Source organism: Ambystoma mexicanum, chromosome 1q (assembly GCF_040938575.1).
Source record: "Ambystoma mexicanum isolate Mex_15411 chromosome 1q, UKY_AmexF1_1, whole genome shotgun sequence".
Classification (NCBI taxonomy): Eukaryota; Metazoa; Chordata; class Amphibia; order Caudata; family Ambystomatidae; genus Ambystoma; species Ambystoma mexicanum.
Genome location: NC_090922.1, coordinates 23,104,624 through 23,130,406, shown reverse-complemented (window position 1 = coordinate 23,130,406; position 25,783 = coordinate 23,104,624). Strand labels below are relative to the sequence as shown.

The 25,783-nt window shown below is 46.3% G+C and overlaps 1 protein-coding gene across 2 annotated transcripts in view; it reads left to right on the top strand.

Annotated features, from left to right (window-relative positions):
- Nucleotides 1-25,783, top strand: part of LOC138523462 (sodium/potassium-transporting ATPase subunit alpha-2) — a 504,124-nt gene that overhangs the window by 154,864 nt on the left and 323,477 nt on the right. For both annotated transcript variants that reach the window (XM_069635440.1, XM_069635438.1), the window contains exons 6-7: nucleotides 23,647-23,781; nucleotides 24,542-24,659. In XM_069635440.1, the coding sequence (XP_069491541.1) occupies nucleotides 23,647-23,781; nucleotides 24,542-24,659 (253 nt within the window). The remainder of the gene's footprint in view (nucleotides 1-23,646; nucleotides 23,782-24,541; nucleotides 24,660-25,783) is intronic.

Genomic DNA, 25,783 nt, shown 5'->3' with positions numbered 1-25,783 from the left:
TCCTGTCTCTGGGTTCCACAGCTGATAACTTAACAACAATGCCACATCTTCTTTCATCCCCTACTTACCTAAGTGTGTCTAAGCAGCATATCAGGAACAGAAAGGGCTAGACATTCGTTCCAATTAATCATGCATCACAATAGATTCAGAACAAATGGTTCTGAAGTTGCATTAGAGCCAACTAATCGTTCACTGTGAGCTTTAAACACTTCACTGCCATTCATAGCATGGAGCCCTAAAAATGGGCATCTCTATATCCTTATATGAATGGCACATGTTCAGAAAAGAAGGGCCATATTTCACAGGGCCAACAATCGGAAGACGCACCAACAATCGAAATGTCTGTTTTGGCTACATTCATCTTCAGGTTGTTTGAAGTCTTCCAACTGTAGATGTCTTATTAATGAGGAGATATTGCATGAGGTGTTGGGCTGACCCTGTCGGTAATGGCTGGTAGACCCAAGTTAAAGGCCCGAGAGAATTGAGGGTCTTGTAGAGCTTATGGTTGGAATGTTGCTCTCGAGCGGGTCTCGCGCACTCTCTGGATTGTATGCTGGGAGAGCCGCGTGACCAACGAGAGACGGTTGGAGGAATTTGAAAGAGTTAGCGCTGTGTTGGGGCTCCGGGGAGCTCCGTAGATTAAAGCTTGATCTTACCCACAGTGTCCTGGTATCTTTTCATATGGCGACGAGGAACGGAGCTCGCCACGGAGCCAGCGGGGTGTCCCTGTGACACAGAGCATAGTGTTGGGACATCCAGGGTGCCGACCCCAACGGCTGCAGAAGGTCGAGTAGCAGGAAGAGAGGTGTGGGGGCCGCAGGGGGACTGTCTCAGCAGCAGAGTTTCAGAGCTGCAGGGAGACGGTCTCCGCGGCGGCCGCAGGGGGACTGTCTCAGCAGCAGAGTTTCGGACCTGCAGGGAGACGGTCTCCGCGGCGGAGGAGGAGTGTGGAGCAGGAGCTCTTCACTCTCCCCACCTCACCAAGAGAAGCCAGTTTGGTGCTGCACACCCCAGACCCCTGAAGACATAGAGGTGAGGAGAAAGAACGAAGGGGGAGAGGGGACTGGGGATAAGGATTGAGCACAACAAGAGGGGGAGGAGGCACATACAAAAACAGTGCCATCTAGAGGATCCTAGAGGAATTTATTGAAAAAGTGAGAACAACCATAAGGGAAGGCACATTCAAGAGGAAAACAGTGCCATCTACAGGATCCCTAATAAATTATTTAGAAAGGGTGAAGTGCCACCCTAAGGAGAGAACCTGTATAAAGGTTATTGTTAAGTAAATGACTGTTAAACCTACGGGGAACACTTTTGAAGATTTGGACAGTGTAAAGGGAGGAGCCATAGAGCCAGAATAAGAGGAATACTGGCAGAGATTATAAGAAGACTGATAAGAATAAATTAGGTGTAATAAGTGAATACACCTAGTGTGCAACTGTGCATAAAGAGCATAGTGTTGAATAAATTGGCTTATACTACACAAATATGGCTGCAGCGAGTATGTCACCACCACCCCCATTCCTGTCAGAACCCGGTACTCCGCCAATAAGATGGGACAGGTGGAAAAAGTTGTTTGATACTTACCTGATTGCAATAGGGGGTGATAAGTTTGCATCGGCGAGAAAAGAAGCAATCTTACTCCATAACTTAGGAACTGAGGGCAGAAGTGTTTATGATGGATTGCCTGATCTCGTGCAGCAAGGCCAAGGGGAAATCGACCAATATTCAATGGCGGAAAGAAAATTGGAGATCCATTTCGAGGCTAAGAAAAACCTAACGTTTGAGAGGCATAAGTTCTTCCAAAGGGTACAAGATCCACAGGAACCAGTGGAGAACTTTACTGCGGCACTAAGGTCATTGAGCCATACATGTGAATTTGGGCTGCTCACAGACTCCCTTATAAGAGACCAATTGGTCAGATGCACGAATAATGTGAAAATACAGGAAAGACTATTATCAAAGGATGCATCACTTGAATCAGCCATTGATACAGCAAGGAGTATGGAACAAACCCATAAATGTATGTCTACTATGAAAGGAGACAAGCGAGAAGGAGAAGTGGCTGCAGTGAAGGGTTTCCGTAAGAGCGTCCCGAACAAAGAAATAAGATGTTACAAGTGTGGGAGCAACCGCCACATTTCCACAAGTATGTTTTGTCCCGCCAGGAATATCTCGTGTTTGAAATGCAAGAAGAAGGGCCATTTTGCGAGGGTGTGTCGGGAATCAGGTGTGGTGCAGAACATTGAAACAGGAGGAAGAGTACCAGAACAAGTAGAGGATCAAGAAATGGAACTGTGCAGCCGGACAAAGCATGTGCTAGAGATTTCTGAGGTGTCAAGTAAAGGAGGTGCACCCACAGACGTATTCATGATCAACGGGAGAGTAGTGACCATGAAGGTGGACAGTTGTTCACCGTGGACTTTAATGTCAAAGGCAACATTTCTGAGTTGCATGCAGGGAGACGTGAAAATTTTGAAAGAACACAACATTGAGCCTTATGCATATGGGAACGTGAAAATTGATGTGGTAGGGATGTTCCAGGCCTCCATAAAATATAAGGGAAGAAGCTGTGAATCGGATATATATGTGACACAAGAAGGGTCATCACTCCTGGGGTCGGGTGAACAATGGAAATTAGGGATCAGAATCCAAGCGAATGCAGAGAGACCTATTGATGTGGCCGAATTGAAGGACAAGTGGGAGAAGGAGTATCCCATGGTATTTAAAGATGAATTGGGAATGTTGAAAGGATTTGAGCACCAAATTCAGCTGAAGGCAGGCGCGAGCCCAAAAGTGCATAAGGTGAGGCCAGTACCTCATGAATTGAGCGAGAAACTGAAGGTGGAGGTAGAGTCATTGCTTCAAAAGGGAATAATAGAAAAGAGTGAAAGCTCAGAATGGTTGTCGCCGGTGGTGGTGGCTGCAAAGGCGAGTGGAGACATTAGACTTTCTGTAGACCTGAGGGATCTGAACAGAAGCATCCTGGTTGATAGACATCCCCTGCCGATAATTGGTGATAAATTATCTGTACTAAACAACGCCAAAGTATTTTCAGTCATTGACCTTTCTCAGGCGTACCATCAGATTCCATTGAAGGAAGAGTGTCAACATTTGACAGCATTTATTACAATATTTGGAACATTTAAGTATTGCAGGATGCCATTTGGACTCACCTCGGCGGCGGCTGTATTCCAAAGGGTGATGGAGACAGTACTGGATGGAGTAAAAAACATTATTGTGTTCAAAGATGATGTTCTGATATATGCTAGGACAATACAGAGAGAGTTATTGCATTTGCGTCTAGGACGCTAAGAGGTGCAGAATGTAAATATTCTGTCATCGAAAGGGAAACATTAGACATGTTCTGGGCTGTAAATCATTTTAAGTATTTCTTGTGGGGAAGAAGATTCGTGGTCAGGTCAGACCACAAACCCATGGTGCAGCTCTTTGAAAGTGGAAGGTGGGCTTTGGGTTCTCCAAGAATAAGCAGGTGGGGTTTAGGACTTCAAAATTTTAACTTTGATGTGAGCTACTTGCCGGTAAAGAGAAATGTGGTGGCGGACTGCCTGTCCAGGCTGCCAATGGAAGGTAACGGGGTAGAAGAAAGAGAAGTAGAAGAGGAGTCAGGGGTGGCGGAAATACAGTGTGCTGTTAGTAGAGAAGAGTGGACACTAGAAGAAGATTCTGATGAAGACCTCAAACTTGTAAAGGGTTGGGCAGTGAAAGGGTGGCCAGCTAAAAAAGATTTGGATAATAAATTCAATACATGGTGGGAGATAAGAGATTAATTGAATTTGTGTGAAGGCAGATTGAGGAGGGGTAGGTGTTTGGTTCCCCCTCAGCCAATTAGGTCGGTTTTGGTGAGATTGGCACATCAGGGACATCCAGGGGAAGCTGCCATGTAAAGGAAGTTGAGGCAGAACTATTGGTGGCCGGGAATTGACAAAAGTGCTGAAAGGTATGTTAAAGATTGCTGGAATTGTCAAACAAGTGACAAATGCAGATTGGTAAGAGAGGCCCCATTAATACCTAATGTGATACCAGATCAACCTTGGAACATGTTGGCAGTGGACATTATGGGCCCTGTGACCGGCCTGGGAGAAGGACTTAAATTTCTATTGGTGGTAGTAGACTTTCATTCTAAATGGTGATTCGAATGGGAAGCGGTGAAAGAAGTAACGACTAAGGAGTTGATTGGTTTCTTGGAAAAGGTCTTCCTTAAGGAGGGTGTTGCTGAGGAAATTGTGTCTGATAATGGAGTACAATTTGTGTCCATGGCAATGAGGAGATTTCTTGCGGGCTACAGCATAAAACACACGAGGACTGCACTGTATAATCCCAAGGCGATTGGTCTGGTTGAAAGAATCAACAGGTATATAAAAGGGGGCCTACAATTGGCTATGAAGTCGGGACAACCATGGAGGGAGGTGTTGAGGATGTTAACCTGGAGTTATGTCACTACACCACACTCTGTAACTGGTGTATCTCCATTTGTGTCGATGAAAGGCAGGGAACCTGGTACAAGGCTTTGTCCAGGATGGCTAGGTATGGCCAAGGTGGTCAGTGTGGATCGTGATCACATAATGAGACTAATTAAATTGAATCAGGAAAGAAACAAGGAACTGTTTGATGACAGGATGAGGGTGAAAGAACAGGAGTGGAAGGTCGGGGAGATGGTGTATGTTAAAAATCCCAGGTTGGTGAACAAATGTGTGGAAAGTAAGTTCCTAGGACCAAAAAAGATAAGTGCGGTTAAGAGCAATGTTGTTGTCTTGGAGGGAGGGGAAGTTTGGTCAAAAGGAAGGTTGGCAAGAGCGGGAAATGAGAAAGAGGATACATTGGAGGAGAAATTGAAGGGAAGAACAGTGAGAGTGGACAAGAATAAGAAAGAGGAAGATGAGATGAAGGAAAGAGTTGTTGATGAGGAAGTGAAAGGAGGAATGGTGGATGTGGAAAAGAAGGATACAGGTGTAAGAGTGAATGAAGAAGGTTCACATAGGCATAGGTCAAAGCCTGTGTGGATGAGAGATTATGAAACTGAAACTTAACATTCAAATGAAAAGCAAGTCAAAATTTAAATGTTCAAAATTTAAGATTTAATTTTGTCTGCATAGCATATCTCTATTTTAGGATTGTTTTGGTTAAGTGAGAAATGTAATAGAAATAATTTAGGTTTTCTTATTCTTAGTTCTTCTTAGTTATTTTCTGCATAAGGGGAAAGATGTGTAGAGCTTATGGTTGGAATGTTGCTCTCGAGCGTGTCTCGCGCACTCTCTGGATTGCATGCTCGGAGAGCCGCGTGACCAACGAGAGACGGTTGGAGGAGTTTGAAAGAGTTAGCGCTGTGTTGGGGTTCCGGGGAGCTCTGTAGATTAAAGCTTGATCTTACCTACAGTGTCCTGGTATCTTTTCAGGTCTCTTCACGGGAGCGCCGCCTTGTGTAATATCGTCATTAGCACCTATATAGTTACCTACGTGGTTTCTAATGGTGTTTTAAAGAAAAAAGAAATTTACCTTTATCCCGTGGCCTTACACAGTGCAGTTCTGACAGCAAGGAAGTCTGTCTTCATTGTTGATGACTTGTCATCAACATTGAAGAGGGACTGCCTGGACGACAGTGCTGCATGGCGTCCAGCCGCAGGATAAAGACAAGTTTCATTTTTTCATGAAAGAAAAGACACCATTAGCACCACTGTAGTGAGCCACACGGGTGCTAAGGTGAAGGAGGAGGGGTGGAGGGAACGCCCAATACGACACCAATGAAAATGCTCAGAACGCAGGCTTTCTTTAGTGAATACAGCCTGCATTCTGAGCATTTTCATTGGTTGACGGCGCCAGGTAGGGTGCTAATGATCGTTGATCAGCATTGTTGTAAAATGTGATGTTGAAAGAATGACTCCGTATAATGTGTGCAAAGGGTGTAGCAGTGATGCCTGCCACACTGTGAACCTGCAAGTGAGAGGAGAGACAGAGGTCAATCATAGCCCAAGTGGTGCTGCAAATGCCAATCAGTTCACTTATGGTCTGAGGGTCGAACAGGTCGTGTAGAATGCTTCTGGCAGACTTAGTAATAGCAGAGTATGCGCCCCGCCACCACTCAGCACCCTCGTCATGTCATCATAAATAGAAAGCACAACAGATGTATTGCATCTTTCAATGCTGGAGGCTGCTTGCCTGCTTCCTGCCAGGCACTTGTTTCAATACATGCTTGGAGTCTCTACCCACAAATCACTCAATGAGTTGTGCCTCGTGCAGCTTTTCAGAAATTGGACTATAATTTACACAATCATTGGGATCGGTTTATTTTATTTTAAATTAGAAGCATAACAAGTGCTCTTCTGCAAGAGAATAATTCATCTTCCTGAGAAGCAGATGGATTCATGATTTACGTTAATTTACTTGGACTGGCATTTTTACTGAAGCAGATACAAGACTGTGGGCCTCATTACACGGTAGGAGGTAACTATGCCGCTATTAGCGGCATGGCTACTCCCTTACCGCATACCGGGTCCGGGTAGGCGGTATGGGGACTTACCGGGTCATTCCGACCCTGGGGGACCCGGTAAGTCCCCATGCCAAATACCATTCCCCATTCCCATTCGAGCCCCCATAGGGCTCAATGGGAATGGGGAAGGAGCTAATAACGGTATCGCAATTTGCGGTACCGTTATTAGCTCTGAATTCCCTTAGCGGGTCCCGTCCTTAACACCTGGTCAGACCAGGCGTTAAGGACGGGACCCGCTGAGGGACCTCGTAGTAGGGCGCTAAGGGAATACCGGCACCGGTGACCTTACCGGTACCGGTAATCCCTTAGCGCCTACCGTGTAATGAGGCCCTGTGTGTAGGGCAAAGTTATATTGGGAGAGAAATTGTCAAATCATTATGCTGAGAAGGATATATTGGAGTTTAATTTATTCATACATCTTTCCAATTTTATCCTGAAAAAAATGGTGGGGGAGGTTTATAACTAGCTTGAGATGGCAGCAAAATTAATGATATGGACGAAAACATATTTTTGAGGCAGTACCCAAGATTATCGGGGTGTAATATTCTTGGAATACATACTTGGAATGGTCAGGCGAAGCTGATTTCCTTTGAGGTTTAGATGGAATAATGTTAGGACTGAACCTTTTACTGGATTGCATCCTCACTTCTGGTAACTTAGGCCCTCACCTGGGCCTGCTAGAAACAGAAACCAATCCTGCATAGAGTGAACATTGGCCTCATGGAAAATGCAGAGAAAGAATCCAACTGTAAAGATAAGACCAGCCAATGGAAAAAGGTGAAGGAAAAAGCACACTGCTGTTCTTGGTGCCGAAAATGGGATCCTCTTTAAAACACTTACTATGAGACAACCAGCCTTTACATTTTTTTTTTGCGGTTATATAAGAGGATTCCGGTTGGGATGAGATCAAGGATTTGAAGGTTCAAATCAACTGTCTGATACTACTCACTGATAAATAAAATGTCTAATGATTGAGAGGCCATGAATTCACACATTTTGAAGTGTTTCTTCACTGCAGATTGGACATTAATGATTGCCCCTGGTACCGGGAGGTTATTAGAGGGAGAGCTAGAAGTCAAAATACATTTTAGGCAAGCAGTATTGGTTTGTAAAATGGAAGTATGCTCAGGAATGTACACCATTTTTTTTTAATACCCTGTGTTCTTAAAGATATGCTTCTCGAAGGTTTCTGGCTGTGGCCCGTGTACAGTGAGACCGGGAGGGCCACTAACCTTGCAGAGAAAGCCCCCCACCCCTCTGAAGTGATTGGTGTTCTTGTGTAGGCATGAACAGGTATACGGATGCAGGGTGCATGGTCATTCGTGTTTGTAGAGTAAGGTGGTAAGACAAAAAGGGAGAAGGATTTTCTGAAGGCCAAGTAGTCTTCCACTGTGCGGAGTCCCCTTGGGATGGAGTTCCATTCGCTCGTTGCAGGCAAGGTGTAGGATCGTCTTGAAGCACAGGACTGATAGTAGGGCCGTGCTACTTGACTGGAGGGTTCTGACAGATGCGTAGGGGATACATTTCTTCTTGCTGCATTATGGACCCCTGTATTGGAAGACACAGTGGGTGATACAGTGGGTTTTGAATTGAATTCTGCATTTGGCTGGGAGCCAGTGGAAACCTCAGGTAATGTGTTCCCATTCCATCTTTCTACTCTTAGGAGGAGTCTAGCATCTGCCTTTTGCACTCTTTGCATAGACAGTCTAGCAAATATTCCGTAAGGCCTAAGTAACCTGCTGATGTAAAGCTGTCTGACATGCACTTGGGCAAGGACTGCCATGTTTCTTAGCGGGAATGTATCAAAAAATTCTACAGATCCGTGCTCTTAGCTTGGTGTACAGGGATACGCCTTAGGAGTATGTGTTATATCTTAAAGGGCAGCAGTGATTCTGGTTCGACCCATGAACTTCATAAAATGATGTGTTTTACAAAAAAAATCTATCTCTTTCGGATATCAGATGATGCTGAAATTGCAGCACGTGCTATAACACAGCTGTGGAGCCGTTGACCTAGGAGCCATACATGGTTTACTATCCCACACTTCAATCTTGTCCTCAGGGACATCAGATGCCTTTCGTTTCTGGGAGTTACCGTGGGATTCAGTGTCGCCGAGGTCCAACTCAAATCATCTGCCTTTTCCACAGTCCCTTAAGGTCCATCTGTGGAAGGAATTAACTGCACGCTCTCTAATTGTTAGTAGCCTAGTCAAAACCCATGCAGCTGACTTTGCATCCAAAACTTGGCTATATCAATAAGGGCCTGATTTACACAAATGTTTTCAATGGTACTTTACAATGTTAAAATATTTTTATATATCAGGGCCTGAGTGTTTTTACTCACAGTTACTTAGAGAATGTTTTTTTTAAATAGGGGATTTAGGAATAATTACTAAGGCTTTTAAAATACCCTCCAAACTGTGCATCATATGTGGTGGAAGGTTCCCTTTTGTCGTACACTCCAAAAACATCAACCTACTACATTCATCTCCGGCATATTTAAGGTTCATTGTACCTGCCTTGGGATTGTACAAAACAGATTTTGCTACAGAACCACACAATTTAGATGTATCATGGCTGACTCACCTATTGCACCAAAAGGTGCGAGAAATGACTGACTGGTGTAAAGGGTGACTACAAGAGTTTAAGACAAGAGGAATTTTGAATGGTCACAGACATAACTAAGAAACCAGGAGATAGGCCTTGGCCAACCTAAAATCTACGCTCGCGCTTGGAGAAGCAAACAATTTCTAACACAGAAAATGGAGGTCATTCCGAGATTGACGGTAAACCGCTGGTAGTACCAGCGGTTTACTGGCAATCCCGGCTTACCCCTTCCGGGGCCCGCTATCCAGGTATTACCGCAATATTACAGACAGCTGAGTAGTGGTAAGTTCCCATTCTCATGGAGTCACATAGGTCTCCATGGGATGGGAACCATTGAAGAACCGGCACAGTTCTTAGTGGTACCAGTGATTCAGTGAATTCTCTGCCAGTAGGGGGCTGTACGCCTGGCAGGTCAGGCATGCTGGTAGTTCACTGTCCCTACCAGCAGACTTGGGCTGGGCCGGTCCAGTATCAATGCTGGAGGCGGTCGTACCAGCATTATTTCCAGCGTTTTTACCAGACTGGCTCATTGGTAATAAGGCCCAATGGTATCCAGTGATGTTACCGGAAAAAAATAACGAATGAAATTTAACTCCAAAAAATACTGAACAATACATCTATAGGGGTGGTGGTGGTAAGGGATTAAAAGGTGTGGGGGTGGTTCGAGGGGGGTTGTAAGTGTAGGTAAACAGGGGGTTTGATATTTCCTTTTTTGGTAAAATTTCATTCGGTAGCATTCTGTTCATTAAAATCACATATAAGCAGCCCCAATGACTCTTTGGAGAGAACACTGGATACTAGCAGAATGCATACAATGAAGGCACGCACAGCTCCTGTGTAAATGTGACAACAAAATATTGTACTTTTAAATAAATCCAGAAAATACGCAACGCCATTTTGGGAGTAATACACATCCGAGGGAATGTAGTGCAATTGCTGCATAAAAAACACTTCAGGTTGATCAAAGCATGGAAAATAAATGTCAACGGTCATGAGCTTGGAGTCCAAAGTGGTGATACATTCATCAATTTTGTCCATGCTTTTGGGTCAGTCCATTCATGTACTTGGCGAGGATCCTGATGTAGGAATGTACGATGTTGAAAGCCCTTGTCACAGATTGTAAGAATGGTTGCAGTCCACTTTCTTACTTCGTGCAGGGTTAAGTGTTTCTCCTGCTGCATGTAGTATTAAATATTCCTGTGCTATACATTGACAGGACATTTCCTGCAAACCACTGTTTTCAGAGATCATTATGTGGTTAGTATGAGATGCTCAATCTATGGAGAATGTCCCAACACATGGCTTGCCAGAGAAAGAAAGAGAGAGAGAGAAAGAAAGATAGAAACAAAGAACCTTGTTGTTGTAAATGTCTAATCGTATAAAATATTCATCAAACACAAACATGTAACATACCAAAAGTAAAACATAATCCATTGGTGCATATTAAATCAATTAGTCATCATTATATATCAGATAGTTAAAAGAGAAAAAATAGAGCACACATGTTACATGATTTTAAAAAGCAGCAGCCTATTCTCTTAAAAACCTCCTTCTATGAAACATAGCTGTCTTCAGATACAACAATAGGGCCCAGGCTGTCAATTTTTGTTCTGCCCTCAATAGAACAACTTGGATCCTCCGGATAACCCACCCAGTTCACTGTATGACCTCTGAACCGTAAGCAATCAAATCGTTCCCTTGTGATGAGCCAGCTTTGATGTTGTGTGTAGAGATGGTGTCCCACAATAAGCTGGTAGAAACTGTCTGCATTGGTCACAGATGCAACATTCAAACGTTTTGCCCTTATTTCCCTTATTACTGCTTCCTTGAATAATCTTACCTCCGGCTGTGGTCGCATCATAACAAATGGAGGCACAGCTGGTACGTTTGTCTTGCACATCAGCTCCTTTACGGACCTCAACCAGGGTATCTTATGTCACAAATTCTTACAGTGTTGCTTTCATAATAAAGTGACATAACGTGGCGTTTTTGTTCCCCCATATTCTTAGACATAGAATGTTTGGGGCAACAGTCCAATCTTCCACCAAAAAGGCCATCCCAAGCTCTTTTTCTTTCAGGTTTTCCTTGGCCTGCATGTCCCCAGGCTTGCAATATCCCCACAGAGCAGCTCCATATTGTGTGGCTGCCTTTACCTGCATGGTTTATACCTTAAGGGTAGATTCCATATGTTGGCCCTTGCAATTAGCAGAAAAACGGGACAGGCCCCCCAGATATTGACACATTTTCAGAGACTTTTTTTTCTACGTATGCCATTCCTGTTGAAGGCTCCGAAAATCTGACCCCCAAATAACCGTACTCGGCCACCCTTGGGATGACTTCCCCCCTACAGACTATGGGATGCATTTTGATAAACTTTCTGCCTCCACTACAGCTCATCGCCGCTGATTTAGTAGAATTAATTTTGAGCCCTAAACTGGTCAGAAAGGAAGCATAAGTGTCAACCAAGGCCTGTAAAGCCCTCAGGGTTGTGGTCATGAGCACCGTGTTATCGGCGTATGCGTATGCAAAAACTGGAAATGGCCTACCCCCCACTCTCAGGTAATCCACACCTGTGTTCAGCAAGGCCTGCAGCAGCAGCCCATATATATATTTAAGGTAAAGAGTATGGGTGCCAGAACACACCCCTGGCAAACTCCCAAGAACCTATTCCTGCTTGGTCTTACCAAGGTTAACACCTTACATAGTATATCAACAATGTCAACAGAATATGAATGTTGTATAGTCTTGGGAGGATAGCTCAGTGGCAAAACACTTGTCTTGAAAGCAAGATGATGAAGAGCAACACAGGTTCGATCCCTGTGTCTGGTGCTTAGAAACCTGTGGGTATTAAGCGCATTATGAATGGATTTTATTTTTTTATTTATTGTTTGCTTGTTAGGTGTTTATACAGCAAATGTATATCGTTTCAAAGCGCCCACAGGGCAAAGGGAGACAACAATGGAGTGAAACACAGTTAAAACACAAAATATAAAAAAAACAGTGGAGGGATAAAGGAAAAAAGATGAACCTACCATGCCTTGTGAGTATTCAGAACGTGCAAGTGCAGCAAGGGAGAGGGCAGAGGGGGTATGCGCTTGAGTGGCCACGCTCGTGGGTGAGCAACAGATGAAGTGCATGGTATGGTGAGTGCTGCACAGCCTGGAGCCATGTTGGGTGTAAGTACGAGCCTCCAGGGCGGAGGGTGTGCCGAGGCAAGTGCTGTGGGTAGACAGAAGCTGGGGCAATTGGGTGTGGGAAGTCAGGGGCACAGAGGATGCACAAGGCCCAGGACACCAATAACAGCATTTGTGAGATTAGCAGATGGGAAGGAGGAGGTAAAGAGGAAAGTCTTGAGGAGCTTCCGGACTTTAAGAACGTCCTGCTCAAGGCGCAGAAGGAGGAGGAGGCTGTCCCATAAGAGGGAGCCAGCTGAGGAAAGCGATCAACCTCCTGCTCTCTTTTTAGCAAAATGCTTTACACACAAAGGGCCTCGTTACGAGTCAGTCGGTCCGGTAATAACGGTGGCGGTAAACCCACCGCCACCGTTGTTTCCGGACTGGCTGATCTCGATTTCTGCAGGCAGCAGGTGTCATTCCCGCCAGGTCTGACCTGGCGGGTTTAACAGCACCCGCCTGCAGGCAGACGTGGAAACACCGGCACCATCACAAGATGGTGCCGGTGTTTCCACTTCCCCATTCCCATTAAGTCCTATGGGACTTCATGGCAATGGGGATTTACCGAATTCTGCCTCCGGAATTGCTGGTTCATAATTCCCCGGTGATTCCAGGAATCACGGAGGTGGAATGGTAATACGAGTCTGGCAGTAAACTGCTGGTTTCTCCGGCTCGGTTACCGCCAGACTCGTAATGAGGCCCAAAGAGTTGGTGCCTGAGAAACGTTGAGGTCTGGAGTCCGAGTATTTAGTAAGATAAAGTTGAAGATAGTGTTGTCCCCGAGCCCAAAAGCCTTGTGGATGATGCAGAGGGCTTTGAATTTAATCAGTGCAGCAACCAGGAGCCATTGAAGACTTTTTAGGGCAGGAGAGATGCGGTCACTGGGCTTAAGGCCTAGGATAAGTCTTGCTGCCCTATTCTGGACCAGCTGGAGGGGTCACAAAGTGGAAGAAGGTAGATTCAGGAGGCAGCTATTGCAGTAGTCAAGCCTAGAGAGAACATAACATTGAGCCTCTGGGGGAAAGTGAGAAAAGGGAGAATTCCTTTGGGAAGGAAGAGCTGAAAGTGGGACTTCTTGGCAATGTCCTGAGTGTGAGGGAGGAAGGAGAGGAAGGAGTCTAAAATGACTCCAAGGTTTCTGGTTTCAGAAGAAGGAGCCGGCGCAGAGCCCATGGAGGAAGGTCAGAGTGAAGGGAAGAAAGAGGGAGCAGGGGTCCTGATGGGAAGGATCTCAGTTTTACAGGCATTGAGGCAGAGATTGTTGGAGGTGCACCCGGACTGGACGGCAGAAAGGCATTCAGGGATGATGGAAGGTGCAAAGAGGTCAGCAGGAAGTTTGAAAAAAAGAGTTGTGCGTCATTTGCATAACACTGGAAGTTGGGGGGAAAGGAGGGCATGGGGCATGCTAGCAGAGCAAGGTAGATGTTAAAGAGCCACAGGGAGAGGATAGAACCCTGGGGGACACCACATGTGGAAAAGGAAGTAGGAGAGGAGAAGGTGCCCAGGATGACTTAGGTCAAGCATTCAGTTAGGAAGGATGTCAACCAGTTCAGTTCCTGTTTCGAGATACCAAGGGTATTGTGGATCCTTTGTATGAGGATGGAATGGTTGACCGTGTCAAAGGCAGAGGAGAGATCGAGTAGGATGAGGACAGCTCAGGAGTTGGAGTCCAAAGATGCAAGCAGTTCTTCACAGTTGTTTAGAAGAGCAGTTTCTGTGCATGTGGATGCTCGGAATCCAGATTCATGGTCGTGGAGACCACCAACAAGTTTGTTGTGTGAGTTGAGTTGGGGCAAGGCCAGTTTCTCCAGCGGTTTCCGCAGGAAGGGGGTGATGGAAATAGGGTGGTAGTTAGCAGGACAGGTAGGGTCTGCTGAAGCTTTTTTCAAGAGGGGGCACACAATGGAGTTCTTGAGGGAGGAAGGGAAGGATCCAGTGGCAAAAGAGTGATTGCAGAAATCAGCGAGTGCAGGGGCAAGGGAGCCAATGTTGTCCTTGATGGTTCTGTTTGAGCAAAGGGAAACGTGTTTAGAAGAGACCTTCGTGGAGCAGACGACTCCGGTAACTTCTTCAGGTGTGATGGGGAGAAGGAAGAGCAGGAGAGGGAGGAAAGAGCAGGGTGAAGGGCCACGGGAGGCAAGGGGGTGTGAGATGGGTTGGAAGGGTGAGTAACAAGGATGTTCAGAATGTCCTGAGTTTTGGTGGAGAAGTGAGTGGCAAGTGCATTGCAGAGGGCCTGGGAAGTGGATAGGGAGGAGGAGACTAAGGAATGTTTGGCTAGTTCCCTGCAGAACTTGAAAGGTTCACCTGTGTGGTTGGATGAACCAGAAACCCATGCCTGAATGTGGGCTCTTTTATTGGCATGGATAGAGAGTCTGTATTGCCTTTGGAGCAGGCGGCAGACCAGTTTTTCAGAGGATGAGCCTGAGGTTTCCCACTTCCGTTCTGCTACTTTGCACTTTTGTTTCAGGGCCGCAAGATCGGAGTCGTAACAGGTGTTACGCTTAGAGGCAGGTTTCAGGCGGATCCTCATGACTGGGGTAAGAGTGTCAAGAGTATTGGTGATGGCCCAGCAGAAGTGGCTGAGAGCAGAGCCGGTGGTAGAATCTGAGGTAGGGGGGGAAAGTGGGAATGAAGGAGGAAGCGAAGGCAGCAGCTGACACTCGTTTCATCCTGTGGATGTTAGTGAACGAGGTTGGCAGGGCTTTTTGAGGGGTGGTTAGAGGGTCCAAGTGACCCAGCTGGGAGGAGAGGAGAGAATAATCTGACCAAGAGGGAGGGGTGACCAGTAGGGAGGAAAGAGAGAGTTCAGAGTAGATGAAGGAGTCCAGAGTTTGTCCAGATGAGTGAGTTGGACCAGAAGGGAGAATGGAGAGGAATGAGAGGTGCAGAGGTCAATGAAATGAGTGGATGTTGTGACAGGGGAGCCCAATTGGATGTTGAAATCACCTAAGAGGAGGAGATTGGAGGTGGATGAAAGTAAGGAAGAGCATAAGTCAGCCCATTCAGAGAGGAATAGGGTGGTAGCACCTGGAGGTCGGTAGATGGTAGCAATGGTCAGGGTGGAGGAGGGAGAGATGACCAACTTGCAAACCAGGCTCTCAAAGGAAGCGTAGAGCTGGGTAGGTAAGATGGAAGAGGGAACCCACTCAGGGAAGATTAAGGCAACCCCACTGCCAGCACAGTGAGGTTGAGGCTTGAAAATAATCTTGAAGCCATCAGGGAGGAGGGAGTTAAAAGCAGTGACTGAGCTGTCATTGAACCATGTTTCGGTAAGAGTGAGAATGTTGAGGTCAATGTCTTCAAGAAGGAGGCAGATTGTTGGTGGAGTGTATGTTGGCTGAGCGGGTGTTAAGAGTCACCAGATAGGGGAGGTCTGTGCCTTTGAAGGTTTTCTGACGTGGAGTACAGGGTGTGGTACACCAGTCAGAGGGTGAGGGATATAGAGAGTAGTCAGGGGGAGAGATAGGAGAAGGAAGGAAGTTAATGAGGGACGTCAGGATCTGGTCAAAGAGAAGGAGGTTGGGTTGAAGACCCTGGACCAGGATACTGCCTGTGTGGTAGACATTAATGAAGCAACGTGAAGATTAGAAACCGGCTAAGAGGACTTTCCATTTGGTGCCACCATTAATGGGAGAGGATGTAGAAGGAAAGAGAGTAGAGATGAGATGGTGGGTCCATAGATCTGGAGAGGGGACAGAGAAAAGGATGTCAGTGAAAACCTCTCTGGAAGAAGCGCTGACATAGGTGTCTGCGATGGGAAAGCCAGGGTTTGCACTTAGGATGCCTTTTTTGTGCTTTTTCCTTCCGGACTTTGTGAGAGAGGGGGGATAGGTGATAGTGTAGCAGTTAGAGAAGATGGGTGAGATGGTGAGATCAATGGAGGCGACAGAGGTAAGCAGAGGAATGAAAAAGGAATGGCTGCACAGGACAGTTCTAGCTAAACTCACCAGGTGGCCTTGTAGTGGCAAAGGAACACATGCAGTCCTAAATGAGATCGAATTCCAAGAGAAATAGTGGCAAAATGCAAAGCAGAGATGTAAAGGCACACACACCTACATTTGATTTTCAAGAATAGTGGCACAAATGCAATGCAGAGATGTAAAGGCACACACACCTAAACTCGATTTTCAAAAATAGTGGCACAAATGCAATGCAGGGATGTAAGGGCACACACACCTAAATTCGATTTTCGAAAATAGTGACACAAATGCAAAGCAGAGATGTAAAGGTACAAACACCTAAATTTGATTTATGTAAAGGCACACATACCTACATTCGATTTTCAAAAATGGTGGCACAAATGCAATGCAGAGATGTAAGGGCACACATATCTACCACGCAGTAAACTCTACCAGTTTGTGTTTCTGAGGAAGCTTGCGGCAAAGGGACTTTTTTCCCATAAGCTCTGCAGGTGTGGTATGAAGGGAAAGCCCTGCAATTACTTGGCTGGCCCATGTTGGCCTTGCCAATACTTGTATTGTTCCGAAGCCGTACTTGGAATAAGTCTCTGCCTTCAAGGATCGGCACTGTGTCAATTAGACCACGCCTCCTCCATCACAACCACTTAGACTGGGCAACAGGGAGGCGATTCCACGTGTAAGCACCACAGTGGTGTAACTTGATGGATGATGAAACGGGTCCCCATGTTTGATAAGACTAGCACTGCTCAGCACGGCTATACACCGCCAGGCTGTTGTGTGGGAACCATGGTGGGCGACTCTTGTTCTTTGCAACAATAGCATCTTACTTTCACACATCAAGTCATGTCAGGCGGGGTCCTGGGCCCATGATTAGCTGCACTGCCCTGTAGGTATCGGCATTAACCCGTGTTCTCTTGCACACACAAGGACAGGGCCAGTTCAAGCTGCAGGAAACAGCAACATATGTTACATGTATTGTAATTACGGTTGATGCACATCTAAAGGGTATTGGCCTGGGTTGCTTGTGGTTACATTGCCTGGGGCATAGCAGGCATGTTACACAATTAGCAGCCAATGTGAAATATTCTCTACTGAGAACATAAAGTTAAAATAGCAGGCTCTAGAGGGTGTGACCAACTCAGGAGGACCTCAGTCAACTTTCGCTCTTCTATACTGTAGAAGATTATCCATGTTGGCATGTCTGTCTAATCCCGCTCACAAGGACCTTCCAGTCTAAGACACCAAGCAATTCATTGCTGTGCAAGGGTACCAAAAGCAACCAACGTTTCCAGCACTCACTGTGGGTGAAATCCCAAACAATTAAATATTCTCCAGCAATCTGAGTGATCCCCTACTGAGAAATAACAAAAACTAAATAGCATGTTCTATCCGCCATAACCCACCCAGAAGGACTGCCATCATGTTATGATGTGATATGATAGGCTATTTATAATGCGCCAAATTGCCAGAGGTTTGTAAGCGCGGGCCGGGGATCGAACCTGTGTTGCTCCGTGTCGTTTTGTTTCCAAGGTGAGCACTTTGCCGCTGAACTACCCTCTGGAGACATGTTTTAACCATCTGTTGTATACTGCAATAAGGATATCTTTTTTTGTATGTGCCTGACTCTTCACGCAGGGGCAGTCCAGCTTGATATATTATGCACATTTCCTCGGAGCAATAGTACCAAAAGCTAGCGTAGAGCATGTTTTTCTCTTCTCTGTTAGGCCTGGACTGCTATGCAGATGATAATCCCTGGTCAGGCACATGAGAGCTGACACGCGGTTGAGGTATCGTGAGCTCAGGCACTGCCCTTAGTTCTTATCCCTTCTGAAGTCGCTGGCTTATTGCGATACAGGCTCGCAGTCACGTGCTAGGTTCTTGAAAAGACAATCACACATAGTTTGTACCGGAAATAAATGTGATGTCATGCGATCATCCGCAGGAAGCTTTATTATCTGATCTGACTTGACCGAGCCGTGATATGATGTTGATATATCAGCAAGCGGGGCTTCATGCTTTGCAGCATTGACATTTAAGTCCAAATGTCAAGTGGCACCTCCAATTTCAGGCATCCGCCAGACATATGAAATAAAAATGAGAACTGCAATGAATAGTTTCATAGAGGTTTCTTGTTTTACTATCTCTGTTCCCTAGTGTGTAATAACCAGTCTTTGAGGATTCAAAGCTCTGGGGCAATACCAACTCATCCTCTGCAGCAGACACAGGGCGCCCCTTTTCTCACTGAAATGAGGCTGCCGTGTTGGAGAGGCTGCAGGGAGAGCTGGCATTTTTTCCCAGCTTGTAGAAGGGGTGTGACCTTCTAGTTCATGCTGATTGCCCCTTTTGGCTGAAGCCTGATTTGCATATTCGTTTTCTTTTTCTGTAATGCCACAACAAGCTGATCAGATGTGGATTGGAGAGTTGCCCAAGCCAACGTCAGTGGTTAAGATTGATTAAAAACCTTCGAGCCATCACTCTTTGGGGTAGCATACATCATCTTAGGTTCAACGGGTATGCCCAGACATGGGCACTAACCTTACTGTGCTAATACTGTCAAGCTATTCTGCACTCATGATGCCTAAGGATGTTTCGTGTGATCTTGTGCAGAAAGGATGTGACATTGCAGTGAAAGCTGAACATTCTGGGGTGGGACCAAGCCTGATTTGCATATTCCACTCCATATCCTGTAATGGTGTAGCAGGCTGAAAACCAATAGTTGAAGGGTTCCTGAACATCCGTGAGGACCTGCTCTCAAACCTTGATTCTAACACCCCTTGTGTTCTCATTTTGCTCGACCTCTCTTCCGCCTTTGACACTGTCAACCACACCATCCTGCTCAACCGTCTCCGTGATAACCTGGGTATCACTGGTCAAGCTCTGGCATGGCTGACCTCCTTCCTCTCCAATCGACCCTCCCAGGTCCAACTGGGTTCCTTCCTCTCTGACATCTTTTTCTCTACATGTGGTGTCCCCCAGGGATCTAACCTCTCCCCCTGGCTGTTCAACCAGTTTCTGGCACTTCTTGCTCACTGCATCGCCGCTCTCTGTCCCAACTTTTCAGTGCTACACGGATGATACCCAGCTCATTTTCAGACTACCCTCGGCCTCTTCTTTCCCTTCCCTCATCTCTGACTGTCTTTCTGCTATCCAGGAATGGTGTGCCGCCAACGACCTCTGCCTTAATGCCAGTAAGACTGAGATTCTACTTATCGGCACACCCACTCCCTCCTTCCCTGCAGCTCTCTGTCCTGCCTCCCTTGGCCCTCTTCCTGCTCCTACCTGCAAGGCAAAAAACTTTGGGGTCATCTTCGACTCCACACTCTCTTTCTCTCCTCACATATCTGATGTCTCTAAGAAGTCACACTACCAGCTACACCTCCTCAGAGGTATCCTTCCTTTCCTCTCCTTCTCTCCTTCCCCCAGAAGCTCACTGTCTCCAGAGCCCTGGTTCTCTCGAAGCTGGACTACTGTAACAGCCTCTATCTAAATCTTCCTGCCTCTACTCTCCGCCCTTTGCAACTCATCCAGAACAGGACTGTGAGACCTGTCCTTGGCCTCGAGCCCAGGGAACGTATCTCTCCAGGACTGAAATCACTACACTGGCTCCCAGTGGCTGCGAGGATTAAGTTCAAAACTCTCTGCATTGTCGACAAGGCCTTCTGGGGCCTTGGGCCAAAATACCTTCAACTCTCTCTTCCTAAATATCTCCCTTCTCGAGCTCTTCGCTCATCCACCTCCAACTACCTCAGGGTCAGCCACTTCTCCAAGCAACGTGTTGAGGGTAGATCTCTCTCCGCAGCAGGGGCCTCCCTCTGGAACAGCCTTCCTGCCTCCCTGAAACTTGAGGAGAACCATCTCCGGTTCGGGAAGCACCTCAAAACCTTCCTCTTTGCCTCCGCTTTCTCTCCCTCTCTCCCCTGCTAAAATCACTGAACCTGCACTGAATCTGCAACTGGGCCACTCACCGATCTCGGTCCTTGGCCCAGCCACTCTTCCCTGCACTGCCTACCTGCACTACTGGACTGTCTCTGTATCCTACAGCCCCTTCTCCCGGCACTTATCTTGCACTTGCCACCAGCTGGCCCTATTATTTATCTGGTATTCAACTAACCATGTACTACACTTTCCTTGCACTTGCCACCAGCTGGCCCTATTATTTATCTTGTATTCTACTAACCATGTACTGCACTTTCCCCTCTCCCCTTCCCCTGGCACTTTTCCCAGTCCGCCTACCCTTGCACTTGCGTGATCTGAATGACACCTGGCCTAGTAGGATCGTTGTCTGTCTCCCCTTGTTCCCCCCGCCTCGTTGCGCCTTGAAACACTTGTGTATAGGCGCGTTACAAATGCCATATCATATCATATCATATCATATCATTCCCCTAGTAATTATGCCTGATTAAACAAGCATCCATTAATCAATCTTCAGTGCTGCTTTTAGGTCTCCCAGCCTTACTGTGCCACATGTTTCTGTCAGTACTTGTAGAGTCAGGTACTGTTTTATGACATGTAGAGTAGATGCCATTGACTCCACCTTCCTCGGATTACTATCTGTCATGGGCAGACACAAACAGATCTCCTTTTTCACCAGTACTCTTCAATATTTCCCTCTGGCACCCCGGGGGTCCTAGATCTCTGAAAACGGCTCTATCACACCTGCACTGATGTTGCCCAACACTCCCTATACGTCACAATCTGCGAAATCATTATGAATCTCTAGCAACATGCCTGACTACCATTGATTCATACATTGTAATTGTAATGGGTTATTTATAATGCGCTTAATACCCTGAGGTGTGTAAGGGCAGACCTGGGCATCGAGTCGTTCGTCCAAGACGAGCGCATTGCCCCTGAGCTATCTGAGAGATATGGGAAGAGCTTTCCAAAACACTTTGAAGAAAAATTAAACATTCTGTTCTTTAACATCAAATGTGTCATCAACTCCCCTTCAACCGAAAACCCTGCCAATTGTCTGTGGTCAGTCAATGACAACAAGTACTGAGGAAAAAATAACAAGAATAATTTTGAACTCAAAAATGCCACCAATAATGCAAATCAGTTCTGTTGGCAGCACATCATAACAATACTCCTGCCCACAGCAGTGCATCCCATATTCGTCCCTCCCATAGTAGTATAAGCCATCAGCGTTAGTCTTGCCTTTGCGAGCTGCCTGTAGATCAGTGAATTTGCACAAGTATTGGCCATCTGAGGCCTAGGGGTTGACCTGACCTGGCCTGTTGAACACCTAGAGCGCGGTGACTCTCACACTTGAAAAACTGCTCAGCTTCTGTAGGTAGGATTAGGGTCGAAAGATTCATCAGCAATGGCAGGAAAAGAGGGAGCTCCTTAATGCCCAGGCAGCTGGTGCACGTCATACCTGCACCACTTGCCATCTGAGGATTCTCAGTTGAACAATACAAACAGAAATACGAGCTAGAACATAAAGTTGGATCAGCATAGGTTCAAATATATATTAAGACCTTTTCCAGAATGTTTATGGTGGCCCACCCAATCAGAGTTGTGGAATTCTGGGCATTATTAGCTGCTTGTTGCCCAGCATTATCCTCCCATGGACGGCTTTCTCCAATGTTAGTTCTATTCCCTCTGTGACTGTTTATTCTGTTTGTCCCCTCCAATTGCATAATCCTGGCTCCCAACTCCTCTTCAATCCTTGCATTCAGCACTCATTCTCTCCCCTGCCCCCTTCCCTCACACTGAACTGTTCTCTTTCTCATCACCAAGCTCTTGTGCTATATGATCTCTGGGCTGTTACTGACACCATTCCCCCTCAAGCCATTTCATACTGCCTGCATTTAACCCAAATTACTCTAGTCTTCTTCCTTGACCCCCTGCCACTGCTTCTCACTTTACATGCACCATTCAAGGGGGGTGGACAGCTCAACCTACTCTTTACTGTGCCACGCTCTCTGGTCTAATGCTGTTGGATTGCTCTGGTCATGCTGTCATACGCAGGCTCCTCTTGTTTCAGAATCCCAGCTCTCCCAGTTGCCATGGTAACACTGCACAGGTGGAACGTACGGCTCATTAAAACCACTTTTGTTTCTTTTTGGGCCAACACAACCACTTGGACAGTACTTTGACACCCTTGGGAAGAAGCAATAGCAACCATTATGTGGTGTTAGTTACTGGCCCATTTACACGCACGCAACACACCGGGCCATATTTTACCCGCTCCATCTGCTGTCAGAGAGCGGGCACCGCCCGCCAAATCTTTCCCTAGGGAATCGCGGCTTCTACAGGCAGGGGGAGACCCGAGACGGCTTCCGGAACCCGATTGCTATGTAATGGGATGGAGACACACGTAACAACCTGTATAGCAGTAGGGCAGCACACAGCAGGGCGCACAACATGGACTGCCCGGCTGCTGGCCTGGCCTGTGTCATCTTACCATGCAAAGTCTCCAAGATGTCCCCCATACCTCCCAGATTGTATGTGTCTCTTACGCCTCTGCTGGAGCGGCCTTCTCTAGGATCTCTGCTTCAGATGATGCAGCTCGGGCCATTCACAAGCTCACGATCAGTAGTTGCTGATCACTGCTGCTACATTATTCTAGACCAAGCCCTGGAAAACGTGGTGTTCAAGTGGCACTGCTACTTACCTCATTTTTCTTCAAATAGGTTTTGCCACAAAACGATAACCACACTAAACGAGCAGGGCCATTACTACACTAATGTAATTCTAGGTTTCGGCATAGGGTCCCACCAGCAGAGGGGAGATGTTGGCAGCATATTGGTCCTGAAAATATGACCTCTGGCCACATTGTCATAGGGAGCTTCAGAACAGCACTTCCCCTGCCTCCCCCCTGCACTGCCTCTGAGCCACCCCTTGCACTGGGATCTGTATCTGTACCCATACAGCTCCCCATTCTTCTTCTGCACTTATCAGATATACCCTATCTGACGAATCTTGCACTTGCTGGCTGCAATACCACTTTTTGCTGCCTTCATTTATTTATTGCACTTATTATTTATTCTGTTCACTCCTCTGTTCCGCACTTTCCACTTCTCCCCCATCCACTTTCCCCCTTTTTCCGTTTTCCATGCACTTGCACGTTCTAAATGTCAATGGGCCTAGTAAGATTGTTGTTTTTGTTCTCCCTTGTTTCCCTCCCTTTGCTTGGTCGCGCTCTGAAACACGTGTATGAGCGGGATATAAATAAAATATCATATCATCTCATGGGTCGTCATGAGTCCTCTTACTGGCCATGGCTGGACATCTCAGTCAAGCATTGTGTGACTTTTACTTTTGTAACTCTATTATTGCAGCTGATCTTCATCAGTTGTTGTCTCCATGTTGTGTATTAGCTCCTTCTTATTGAGGATAAATGCACTGCTTGCTCCCACAACCCTTCTTCAGGGTTTCTTGCGCTAGTAGTATGGGTCACTGACACTCACAGGGTTCCTCGTTCCCTGCAGCAAGCTCTAGTCATCCGGGAAGGAGAGAAGATTCAGATCAACGCGGAAGACGTGGTGGTTGGAGAGCTGGTGGAGATCAAAGGTGGTGACCGGATCCCGGCAGACCTCAGGATCATCTCTTCACATGGCTGCAAGGTATGATCTGTAAGCTGGCGGTCCGGGAAGTGCATTTTATTGACAGATTTCCATAAAGGCCGTATTCTAGCACTTCAACATTCCTATCTGCGCCATGCACACTTAGGTCATGTTTACATCATCTATATTTGTATATTTGTTTGTATAGCCTATGCTCCAAACCGAAGTGCTTGTAGGAGCTACACGAGTGCAAGGAGGACCTCTGTTAAATTGCTGAAGTAACGAGGGCCAGTGTTTTTACATCTGGAACAGGGAGAGCATGTCCATTTGAGAGGCTGGTGCACATCTGTTGTGGTTATAAAAATAGGTGCCTGTGCCCTCGCCTAATCCTGGGGCCAATTCACGATATAGTTTGCAAGGCCTTTTTAGGAATGTACAACACAATCTTGTGCTGTGGGTGGTGTGGAGGAAGAGCAGAGCCATCAGAGCATGTACTTGCCAGGCGCAGGATTTAAAAGGTGGCCCACCTCTCTCACTGAGACTTAGCGTAAGGGTCTGTGGTGGTTAGATACTGTTTCGTCTTATGAGTCCAAAATGTGCCTTTAAGTAGGATTGTGGATTGTGTGAAGTCTCTTGGGTTGGTAAGCCTACAGGGCACAATAGAGGGTATTAGTTTAGTCAAGTTGGAACTTTGGAACACTTGTGTAGAGGCACTCTATAAATCATATCATATCACACCGCCACATATAGGTTTTATCTAAGGGCATGAACGGAATGACTTCCTTTAAGACCGAATCACACTCTTTTTGTTCTCTTACAGGTGGATAACTCCTCGCTGACTGGAGAATCTGAGCCACAGACCCGTTCCCCTGAATTCACAAACGAGAACCCCTTGGAGACTCGAAACATCTGCTTCTTTTCCACCAATTGTGTAGAAGGTGAGTAACTGCTTGTGAGTACCTAAGGATGAAGAACGATTGCATTGCAAGAATTACTGAGAAAGCAAATATGGCCTACTGAGTTTACTCTTTTCCCATGTGTACTCTATTCTTCTCCAGGGAGGCTACACATACGTGTGTGTGTGTGTGTGTGTGTGGCCTCTCTCTACCTACTGTGTATTCTTGCTTTTCATAGTTTCTAATCTTCACGCTGTGACCCAGGGATGACTCTCGAGCTGTGCCTACAAGTCATTGGCTTTCTTCGGATTGCGCCATCTGACCAGATTAGCCGTTACATAATTTATCAGAGCCAGTACTGTCCAACTCATAGTACCGGCACTGTTGCTTGTTGCCATATATGAGTACTGGGGCTTCTCCAAGCTAAAGGGGAGTATCTTTACACAAGGGTGTAGTGATAAGCGACAATCTGGGACAGCGTTCCCTCTACTAAGCTGTTTGCACTCCCTTCTCCCCTATTTCCTGGCTGATGTACGCCCTCTTCCCCTCAAGCTGCAAAAGCAGAGGGAAAACTGCCTCTCACAGCACAGCCGGGGTGCCCACACAGCCCCGTGCAATAGGGCCTTCACCCAGCCTTCTTTAAGTGAGAGGACTTGCAATATACCAATCGGCTGTAAATGATATATGCAGAGCAGCATGAGCCGGCTGGCAGCCATTTTAAACAAGTCTCTGCTCAAAGTCTCTTGTAACTGGCAATGATGCTATTTTTAAGTGTTGATTAAAATGAGGGGCTTTTACAGAAAAACCATTCAATTAGCTATGTGTCCCCCTGTGACTACTATGATGTAGTTCCTCGAGTGAGTGTTGAACGCTCATAAATATATCAAAAATCTGTTGGTCTGAGCCATCACTAGAGAGAGAGAGATTTTAGGAAAAACTGGGAACAGAGAAGAAAAAGGTGAAACAGAAGAAGCAAATAGAGAGAGAATAGAGAGGGAAATAAATGGAGTGTGGCCACTAGACAGTTAGAGAAAGGATGTGACAAATAGATAGGGAAAACCTTTGAAACAAAGTCAAATAGAGTGAGCCAGGGAGAAACATAGAGCTTGAGACAGAGAGTGTCACAAATGGGGAGGGACATAAACAGAATGTAAGGCAAAGAGGTA